The 10,928-nt window shown below is 54.6% G+C and overlaps 1 protein-coding gene across 1 annotated transcript; it reads right to left on the bottom strand.

Annotated features, from left to right (window-relative positions):
* Positions 1–2,435: 2,435 nt before the first annotated feature.
* On the bottom strand, positions 2,436–10,042 carry CCDC51 (coiled-coil domain containing 51). The gene is made up of 4 exons (XM_065885432.1): positions 9,976–10,042; positions 5,162–5,481; positions 3,951–4,115; positions 2,436–3,409 (listed from the first exon to the last, which is right to left on the bottom strand). The coding sequence occupies exons 2-4, from the start codon at positions 5,471–5,473 to the stop codon at positions 2,654–2,656; spliced, it is 1,233 nt and encodes a 410-aa protein (XP_065741504.1). The 5' UTR covers positions 5,474–5,481; positions 9,976–10,042; the 3' UTR covers positions 2,436–2,653.
* Between the last annotated feature and the right edge of the window lie 886 nt (positions 10,043–10,928).

The following is a 10,928-nucleotide window of genomic DNA, read 5'->3' as shown; positions in this document are numbered from 1 at the left end:
AGGTGCCGGACTGGGGGTCGCGCTCTGCACCGCGCCCCGGCCTCTGCCTACCTGCCTGCCAGCGCCGGGTGGGACCCACGCCCCTCACCTGCCCCGCCTGTTCGCTAACCACCACCCCCGCTGTGCGGCGCCGCGAGCTCCCTCTTACCTGTCCAATACCTGGTTCCTGTGGTCGTCCTCCTCCAACTTGAACTCCTAGGCGCCTTGTTTCTCCCCACCGCACCAGGTCTGCCCACCGGCTCTACTCCCAGGACTCCCAAACAGCCGGCGTCTCCTTCCGGCCCCCACCTCTGGCTGTGCGGGAAGAGCGCAGGCTGTAGGGTTGGGCCTGGGCTTGCGCCATCACTAAGCCAAGTAACCTGACCCCTGCCCCCCAAACACACACGCCTATTTGCTGACCGCCAAGTGGAGGTGATACCACACCTAGCCCGGCTGTTAAAGGAGGGCACACCGCTGCAAAAGTGCACAAGCAAGGGCACATTTCCTTCCAGACCTGTACCTGGGCCCGCCCCAAGCTGAGAAGCCTTGGGCAAGTCTGGACTCCCTCACCTGCAAATACTTGGGCCTTCCAAAGGAGGTACACTTGGGTTCTCTCCTGAGGCCCAGGTGTGCCCTCTGCTGGGCCCTCCATACCTTGCCCTGCCCACTGCAAAAACTCAGGAGCCAGGACCTAGCCCATCCTATTAGGACTTCTGGAGAGCTTTGGCTCATGGCCATTGGGACAGCCTCTTGGGAGGCAAAATTTGTCACACAGAGATCACTCTGGAAGCCCCCAGAGCCTCCACAGGCTTGGGGGAGCCTCAATCAGAAGGTTCTGGTCATCCATACTGGCTGCTGTCAGAAGAGCTAAATCACAGGCACCCTCTTCCCACCTGCCACCCATCAAGAGTCATCATTCTCATATACCCGACTCTGCCTTCCAAATTCTCCCTCCCCAACTCCTCGGCTCGCTCCCTTCCCTCCACCTTCTTTTCCAACACCTGGGTCCAGGACTCAGCACCTTGTCCCCACCAGGATGGCACCCCTTCCCTGGTTCCCTCGTCCCTGGCCTCTGGACATCAGAGTGGCCCTCTGGGTCCTCCACTTCATTCTCTAACTTTATGCTCCACAACTCCCCAACACCCATCACCACCTCAGCCAAGCTGGTGTGCTTCAAGGCCCTCACCCACCTTGCCTCTCCTGGCTGTGCAGCTTGTGGGGGGCCCCCTCCATGTGCCTGGAATCCTCCCCTCCCCAGACCCATTCATTCAAGTGCACACCCTTTAGGACCTACGTCACCCCAGAGGGGGACCTAGGACTTCCAAACCCCACAACACCCCTCACCTATACACAGACAAGTCACCTCCTACCCATCAGGAGGGTGAACATCCCAAGTGCAGAGGTCATTTCATCCCACGCCCTCCTGGGGAATCCATTACAAAAAGAAAACAATGCCGTGGACAGTGACCAAATGATCAAGGGACCAGGGGCTCAGAGGTTCACATCACCCATGGGGCCACCTGGGCCATGCCCACTGCCCAGGCCTGAGCACAGGCTCCCAAGAGGGAGGGCATCTCATGGAAGCACTTCTGGCTCCACAGGCCTCTGCTGTGAGTCAGCTCTGCCCAGCCCACAGAAACCCCTACCTGCAGACCCTGCACACAACCTCAGTGCACCCTGAGAGGGTGGGTTCTCCAGACCCACAGTGCAAGCCGAGTGCCTCCCCACTGCTCCTGTTTAGTCAAGGACACCCAAGGCCACCCATGGCCATTTATCCCAGGAGGTCAAAGGTTGCTGTTCTCCACTGAAAAGGAAGAGGTAAAGGGTTCTCAGGGCACTCTGCCTCCATGCCCCGCCAACTGCACCTCCCAGCTCTGGGAGGTCCCTCCCCATCACGGCCTCACCATTCACACTGCTGGTGGGCTGAGCTCTGCCCAAGGCTGTAGAGGTCAGCCCTAGGCTGTGTGTGGGATGACACCCGCCCAAATGGTGCTGCCCAAAGCATTCTCTGCACCAGGGAACCAGACTGGCCGCCAATCCCTGTAATTATGTCCCCAGCAATATTTACCAACCATTCCCCCAATCTCTCTTCCCTGCTCTCCTCTGATCATTCCTCCTGTGTTAGAAACAGGAAGTTCTCCCCAACATGGCAGAGAAAGTGATCCCGAAGAGGGGCAGTAACCATGGTCACCAATGGGTGGGAAGCAGGCTAGGTTTTACTCACTGGAAATCATGGGCCACGTGACACAGGAGGGCTGGGCAAGTGGAGGACAGGCCAGGAAATCCAAAATGAAAATCCAGGCCTCAAGCGGTAAGTACATCCAAAATGATCCTGAACTGGGGGCAAGACCAAGAGATGAGAGAGGAACTAAAAGGGGGCGATTACCCTACTTCCAGGCCCAACCCTCGAGTCCCAAATCTCAATTTTCAATGGACAAAACCCAATGTAACATTACTTTAAATAAGACAAACTTAAAGACACTTTAATTGGACGTTAGCACAAATTTTCGATAATTAATGTAAATGAGTGTTGCCTAAAAAGCAAAGTATGTCTGCTGGTGAGCCACACAGACTCAGGCTGAGGTTGAGTGCACCCCTGAAGGCTCACTTCATTGCTTCATTCTCTAACTAAATCCACATCCATACCTCCTCCCTCTGGAGGGGGGTCCAGGGGCTAGCTGGCCCTGAACAGCATATACAGCACAGGCAGGATGGCCACAAATGTCACGCAAGTGACCAGTGTGCCATAGATGGTGTTCCTGTTGACCTGGGCTTCTAGCCTCTGCTCCATGTCCGACAGCCCCAAGATCATGCTCCCCTGTTCCAGCAAGGACCCAGACAGGGCCCCATCTGCCGGCTCCACCAGGCCTGGGTGCGCTGCAGCCTTTGCAAGCTGAAGCACCCCAGCCACTTGGCTCAAAGTCTCTTCCAGGCCATCAAGCTGCTCTCGTAAACCCTCTAGACATGAATGGACCTGCCTGGAATGGCTGAGCTGCTCTCTCAAGGCAGCTGAAAGGACATCTGTGTCTCCCTCTCGGGTGGGGGAAGTACCTGCCTGGGACAAAGAGCTCTGCCCAGGCCCAGCTTGCACCAGGCCCCTCAGGTCTGCCAGGAGGTCATGGAGGTCCCTCTGCTGGAGGGAGTAACTGGACGCCTGTTCTCGGATGGCTTCCTGGAGGCTCACAGGCCCCTTCTGAGCCTCCAGGAGCAAGACCTTCAGCTCCTGTAGCCGCACACGGTTCACGTAGGTGGAGCCAGCCACACCAATCAAGGCCCCCAGGACTGACCCAATGAGGGACCAGTTCTTGGTCCTCTCAGCCCGAGTGCGCTCCTTCTCATGACTTTCCCGCACAGCTGCAGAGAAGAGGGAGAACTTCTCTCGCTCAGAGTCTTCGGCACGCAGATAGGTCATACGAAGCCTCTTCTCCTCCTGCAGAAGCAAAGCTGTCATATAGCAGCAACCTGGCCCAGCAGCCACCAGCAGATGTCCCACTACCATGTCCCTGGGGCTCAGCTTCACGTCTGGCACAGATTACATGTTCCATAAACATGCTGAATGGGTAAAGGTAGCATAAGCCTGGTCAGGAGGGAGGAGCAAAGGAACTGGGGGTGGTCAAGGCGAGTGGCACTATCCTCCCCAAGCAGCCTTGGGTCTGGCCGGACATGCAGTGGTGTCTACAGAATGTGTCTAACAGAAGGGAAGTGTCTGGCGCTCTCTGGGCCAGACCCCTGCATGGTGCTCCCTCCTCAGTAATCTGGGGTCCAGATTATACTGTCCTGGACCACTGATCCCAGTATTCCAGGAGGAAGTGCGTAGAGAAGCTCTGGAAGCCTGGGGCCCAGTCCCTCCACAGGTGCTTCTGGTTTACCTCCTCACCAGGTGTCTGACCCCCTAACTAGTCAGGGTTCCCACCTCGCCCCTCCATGACCTGCCAGGCTAGGGTCCCTCTCCAGATGAGGAAGGGGCCTACCTGCAACATCCTGTGCTCCAGAGTAGCCAGTTCCAGGTACTGGTTATCGTCTCTGGAGATGCGGTCCAAGCGGTCCCTCACCTCCTTCAGCTTGGCCTGCTGACCTTCCAAGTCCTCCCGAGCCCCCCGGACAAGCCCTCGAGCCACCATGAACACTTTCTCTGCCTGCAGAGAGAACAACAGAGGCCATTTGCCCCTTCTCTGCATGCCCACACAGCCTCGGCTCCATTCCCAACAAGATTGGGCGGAGAAGAGGTCAGTGGGGTGTCAGTACAAAGGGTGGAAAGAGAGTCCCTCAGACACATAATCCTGGCTCACCCAGTGGTCCTCAAAGTGTAGCCCCGGGCCCTGCCCATCAGAATCACCGGATTTGTCCGTTCAAGTGGAAATAACATGCCCCTGAGAAACCTGAAAACAGCTAAAGATGCATACAATCTGTGTCCACCAAACCCAGCTGACTCTAGTCTGACAAACCAGAGCAAGGCCCTTATGTTCTTAATCGGCTTCATGTGTGTTACCTTAGCTACAACCTCCCATCAACGCCAAACGCCATGACAGGCATTGCCCTGGCCTCCATTCAAGAGACAGAGAAACCCCGGCTCAGCCAAAGTGATGGCCTCCAAGGGGAGAGACAGCACTGTGCCTCAAAACCTCCGGCTAAACCCCAGGTTCTTCCCACCCCACTACACTGGTCTGCGCCTAGGTGGGAGTGGGAACAGAGATGGCGGAACGCATTTCCATTGCCACAAAGGACTTGACAACCAGAAGCAGCTCTTCCCACCTCACAGTCTGATGTTTCGCAGGGCCTCTACTTTCACGAGGGATGCTTTAATCACACATGGGGCTTTGAGGACACTGTAATGCAGCAACCCTCCAGGTAACTCTCACCACCAACCCCCAAGCAGTCAATGAAGGAAGTGTTTGCTGTCCTCACAGAAAGGATGTTAATGGCCCGGGACTCACTGGTACATAGCATACACAACAACTTGTTTACATGGGGGAGAGGAGGGCCCTTCACCCCGGTAGTATCAAAGCCAGGCTGTCGTGTGAGAAACGAGTCAGATCCCTCTCCTAGTGGTATGTGTTCAAGAAAAGGCAAATCTGGACGTGGCCTCCCAGCATCTGTGGCTGGTAATTTACTTGTCAGGAGCCTCCAGGCCACATTGCCCAGGTCAGAGGGCAGGGCCAACCACCCCAGCTCCCCTCCTCACCTCAGTCACGTTTCCCTGGGCCTCTCGAACCTCACTGAGTCCAACAAACTCTTCATATCTGTCCCACCAAGTCTTGGCCATGGAGGACGCCCGTTGCTGAATGCTGTGCCCCAGGGCTCCTCCCAGCGCTGTGAGGCGGTGGTACAGCCCGAGGGCCACCTCCTCAGGTCTTTTCTCTCTGGGCTGGCTGGGGCCTGGGCTGCAGAGAGTCCTGGTCATAAAGAGGTCCCTTCCAAGGAGGCCTCTCCGCACCAGTACGGGAGACACACCCACGACGTGCCGCATGGCCAACACAGGGCTGCACCCTGTCATCGGGAGATCTGTGGGGGGATGCCAGAGAGATCAGCTCACAGCCGAGAAAGGCTGGGCTTAAGTCAGATCTCAAGTCCTAGGGACAGTTCTGAACTGAACAGTTTCCATTAGACAGTCCAAACTGCGCACCACTCTGTTGGGCCCAGAGGTGCCCCCGGACAATGGAGCATGTCAGGGAAGAGCATATTTAGGAGCTCAGGCCTTCCATCTCTCTCCGTGACGCCACATGAACCCAGATCCTCCCATTCCACTCACCTTCCCACAACCCCAGGTCTCTGTTGTGATCTGCATGAGAATCCTGGTGTCCAGTTTTCTGATCATCTCAAAGAAAATTCTTAAACCTGCGTTGTGTCCATGCTAACAGAGCCCCACAAAGATTCACAAAGACTCCTAGGGAAACTGTGGAACTGACTGAGGGGATTTGGGGGAAAGATTTCTATAAATGACTATCAAAACCAGCTTCCCAGACTCCCTGAGGGCTGCCTCAACTCTGGTGAAGCAGTTTCGCTTCTGTTCTGGGACACAGGTCGTTCATGTCCCAAGGCAGAAAACTCTCTCCTCAGCTCTCCTCTGAAAAGACAATTCCAGGGGAAAACAAAGCAAAACAAAACAACCCAGATTTCTTCATAGAGGACAGCTTTTTTAGGTTTACACCAACTTTCCTTCTGCCCTTCAAGCCCAGACATTCCGGGTGACCAACTCCCAGTCTCACATTTCTCACTTTCCATAAGCTTTCTTCCTTCTTTCCAACCTCAGTAACTGCCCAACAGGTTAAGTTTCTTTCATCTTTCCCTTTTCAACCTTGCTTTGATGTTTGGGCCCCAACAATCCTACTTCTCTGTTACCTGAACAGCACAGGGAGTCTCCCATCATCCAGTCAGGCCTTGCCTGAGCCCAGGAGCAGCGGTGAATTCCGAGGACCCCAAAGAGAGGGCCAGGTGACCCATGCTCCTGGGGCAAACCTGGGCCAGAGCACCCTGGTCTGGCCAAACCACCCCTGCCCCCAAGTACTGACTCTGGCTGTCAGAGTGACACCTGGTAGCCAAAAGACCAGGCCAGAGAGAGAGGTAAGCAAAGGGAGCGGGGGACAGGATGACTGACTAGAAGAGCTCCAGTTACAAAGAAAGGACCTCCCTGATGTAAGGCGATGAGCATCCCAGCCTCCTCCCCATGGTGCCATGCTTGGAGAAGCTCAGACCCTCTTGAAAACAAAGTTGCTTGGGTAGGGACATGCCTCCTGGCAAAAGCCTGAGCTGAGCGCCACAGAAGGGAACATCTCTGTGACAGTGGTTCCAAGCTGGTGCTGCACCCAAACCCCTGTGCCCCTTGCCTAAGGCCCAAGGGAGCACACGCCACCCATGGCCCAGCAGTCGGGCCAGCCTCCTAGGCCTCAAGGCCAGCGACCACTGCACACAAGCTGTGGCCTCACAACAATCCTGCAGGTGTACCCCTCATCAAAGCAGAGCACCCACCCTCCTCAGCAACACTCAGCAGAAAGGTGTCCCCCTTGTCCATCACTACTTCTTCAGCCCTCTTCTCTCTTGATCCCACTCGACCACCAAGGTTGCTCTCCTGAAGCCCTGCAAAACTCCCACCTTGTCAGATCCAGCAGGTGCTACTCAGATTTCTTCTCCAATACCTCTGCAGCTTTCAACACCCTCTCATTTTGAAAGCACCATCCCCCTCAGCCTCCTCCTCTGTCAGCAGCCCAATCTTGGACCCTAGGAAGGTCACTCATCCCTGGCACAGAAGACAGCTACAGCCTCCTACACAGTCATGGCTTCCTCCCCTGCCCCTCAGAGCCGTTCTTCACATGGCAAACAGAGGCTCTGTTACCTCCTAAGTCAGATCACATCCCTCGGTGCAAAACCCCCTGACAGCTCCCCTATCACCTGGCATGCACACCAGTCCTGCCATTAGCCAACAAGCCCCGGTCCTCTCAGCCCTCATCCCTTTCCTTCTCTCCATCCCTGTACGTACTGCACTCCAGCATCCTCACCACGCTAAGCACAATCCTGCCACAGGGTCTATGCCCTGCCATGTCCTCTGCCTGGACCGCTCTTCCTCCACAAGTCCAGTCACCTCACACTTACGTCTTTGTTCATGTATCACCTCTCGATAAGGCCTTTCCTGACCACTCCCTCCTTGGCCACCTTACCTGCTTTCTTTTTCTCCACCAGACACACATATTGCCTTCTTCATGTACTGCCTCGCCCCTCACTAGAACATAAGCTTGGAGACAGCAGGGACTTGGCTTCGTGACGGGACACACCAACGAATCCCAAGTTGTTCCCCCACTATAGTCCCTCCTCTCAGCCTCCCACCCAGCCTGTCTCCTGGCTCCTCCCCACTTAGATGTCTCAGAGGCCCATCAACCAGCAAAGGGAAGATGTTCCTGGCACAGAGACAAAGCGGAGCAGTGCATGAAGTCGTCTAAAATCTGAAGGATGACCTGTGCAGCAGAGAGGAGAGTGGGTGGAGAGGCTGGACAGGTGGACAGAGGCCAAAATGAGCCCTGGGCCAAGTTCAGGACGCTGCCCCTCCACATCCATTCTCCTACTCCATCCAGATGACTATCTCCTACCAACTGCCCTTCTCACAAACCTCCATCACCAGTACCTCATCCTCACTTGTACAGCTGATGGTTTGCTTCATTTTTCACCAAGAAAATATTTTAAAATTGGAAGAGAACTTCCATAAACTCCTACCACACCTTCCCACCTGCCAGTGTCTGTCTCATCGCCACTTTCTCTTGTTCCTCAGGATGAATAATTCCTGCTCTAGGAAAGGCCAAGCTGTGCCCCAGGTCCCATATCCTCTCCCCTCCTCAGACACTGGTCCCGTATCCTCGCCCCTCCTCAGGCACTAATTGATTTGACACTCCCTCCAGCAACTGCCCCACTTCTCTGCTCCTCTTTACTCCTTGACAAAGTGCCTGCACTAGCTGTCTCCAGTTCCTCTTCTCCCATTCTCATTCAGCCCCCCTCTGTTCTGGCCTTCACACCCACCAGGACACTTGAACTGCTCCTGTCCAGGTCATGTCCACGTGGCTAAGCCCAATGATCAGTTCCATCCTCATCTTGCTTGCCTTGTCAGCAGCCTGTGCCTCGTGATAGCTCCCTCCTTCTTGAACCACCTTCTCCTCTTGGCTTCCAGTCCCCACTCCCTTCCACAACCTCTCCACACAGTGCCCCAGAGCTCTGTCCTCAGGCTCCTCTCTTATCCAGTCCTGTGGCTTGAAAAATCATCTACAAAAAAGTTCTAAACTTGATTGTAGGGATAGCTGCACAACACTGTAAATATACTAAAACCACTGAATGGTACACATTAAGTAGATGAATTGTGTGGTATGTAAATCATATCTCAATAAAGCTATTACTAAAAAACAAACAGACAGAATTCTCTGGCAGTCCAGTGGTTAAGACTTGGTGCTTTCACTGCCAGGGCCGGGTTCAATCCCTGGTAAGGGAACTAAGACCCTGCAAGCCACGTGGCGTGGCCATAAATAAATAAATAAATAAATAAAACCCAAACAAACTATAATCGGACCTCTCCAGCCCACACCTCTCCTCTGAATTCCAGGCTCATTTATCGAACTGCTCACTCTATGTCTCTGCTTGGAAGGCTGATGGGGATCTTATCTTCCTCTCCCAAACTTGCCTTTCCCACAGCCTTCTCCATCTTGGTTGATGGAAACCAATCAGGCCCAAACTCTCATATCATCCCTGACTCTGCTTTCTCTCCCTCCTCACATCCAGTCCGTTAACAAATGCCACCTCCACCTCTGAAACTAAATCCAGAATCCCTCTTCCTCTTGCCCCTGTCACTGCTATCACCTGGTCCCAACGACTGACATCTTTTGTCTGGATTATCCTAAGAGCCTCTGACAGGTCTCCCTGCTTCTACTCTAGGCCCTACTGTCAATAGAGCAGGCAGTGGTGCTTTCAAAACACGGTCAGACCATGTCTCTCTCTGCTCAAAGCCTGCAACCGTTCCCCATTTCTCTCAAGGTAAAAGCAAAAATCCTTTCCATGACCTACAGGGCATCCACCTCCTGGCTCTCATTCTTCTCTCCTCTCACCAGTCTCCTTTTCCTCACTCTGCTCCAGTCACACGGACCTTTTCCCCCCGTCTTTTTTTTTGAGATAAAATTGACACACAACATTGTAAAAGTTTAAGGTGTACAATGTGATGACTTCACAAATGTATATGCTGCTAAATGTTTACCATAACAAGGTTAGCTAACATATCTTTCACTTCATATAACTCCCAGCTTCTTTATGTTGCTGGAACATGCTAGGCTATTCCCACCTCAGGGGCTTCATACCACCTGTTTCCTATCTGTACTGCTTGCTCCCTTCTCTTTTTCAAGTCCTGCTCAAATGTCATAGCTGTCCACTCCCACCCCAGGACACCTTAACCACTTTGCTTTATTTTTCCCCAGGCACATATCACATGACCCGTGGTATGCATTTCACTTATTTGCTTATAGTCTCACCCACCAGAACGGCAGCTCTGCCAGGGCAGGCACTGTTTTGTTCACTGCTGCATCCTCAGTGCCTAAAGTACACACATATAGCACACACTCAACAAAAATGTACTGGATGAATTAACAGAATTTGCAAAATATCGCACCCCGGGCTATATTATAAAACCCCAAGTCCTTCCGGTGGCCTCCAAAGCTCTAGAAACAGGTGGTCTAGCCCCCGCCCATTTCTGCTGCCTCCCTCGCATCTCCCACCAGCCACACTGTAAGGAATGCGCCGAGCTTCAAGGCCTTTGCACAAGCCCTTCCCTTTACTTACAGTCCTTTACAGTCCCAGTCTTAGCGCTTGCGGTTAAAAACCGCTCGCGGCTTCTGGATCCTCCCCGGGCAAGACACCCCACCTCCCCAGTACCTGGTGGGTTTTGCGCCGGAGCCGCAACCCCAAAGGCGCGCCAGTCACTCAGTTGATCTCTGACCCTTTAGTGCCCGCCTCCGGACCGCTTCCGGCAGCGGGAGCGCAACTTCCGAACCAGGAGCCAATCTGCGGGCCCGCATGGAGGTATAGGCTCAGGGGGTGGGACGGAGAGCCCCGCATCCGGTGGAGGGTCTGGGGAAGGGGCGGCAGGCGCCATGTCGGGTCGCGGAGGTAAGTGTGCGGGGACGATGGGGTGGGGCGGGGCGGAGAGGGACGGGACCCGGCGGGGGCCAGGCTGAGCGTGCTCGTGTCGCACGCAGGTGGCAAGAAGAAGCCCCTGAAGCAGCCCAAGAAGCAAGCCAAGGAGATGGACGAGGTGAGGGCTGGCGCAGAGGCGTGGGCGGGCGCGGAGGGTCTAAGAAATCCGCCGGGAGTGAATCCGCTCTCCCTCTCCGTAGGAAGATAAGGCATTCAAGCAGAAACAGAAGGAGGAGCAAAAGAAACTCGAGGAGCTAAAAGCGAAGGCCGCGGGGAAAGGCCCCCTGGGTAAGTGA

This window comes from Phocoena phocoena, chromosome 10 (assembly GCF_963924675.1).
Source record: "Phocoena phocoena chromosome 10, mPhoPho1.1, whole genome shotgun sequence".
In the NCBI taxonomy this organism is placed as follows: Eukaryota; Metazoa; Chordata; class Mammalia; order Artiodactyla; family Phocoenidae; genus Phocoena; species Phocoena phocoena.
This window is presented reverse-complemented; position numbering and strand designations above follow the sequence as displayed.

Bases quoted from the DNA above. Each gene is read 5' to 3' on its own strand.
- CCDC51 (XM_065885432.1), bottom strand. From the start codon at position 5,473: ATGACAGGGTGCAGCCCTGTGTTGGCCATGCGGCACGTCGTGGGTGTG. The intron at 4,116-5,161 runs GTGAGGAGGGGA...TTCTCTCTGCAG, and splicing joins CCCAGGGAAACGTGACTGAG to GCAGAGAAAGTGTTCATGGT. The intron at 3,410-3,950 runs GTAGGCCCCTTC...TTGCTTCTGCAG, and splicing joins TGGAGCACAGGATGTTGCAG to GAGGAGAAGAGGCTTCGTAT.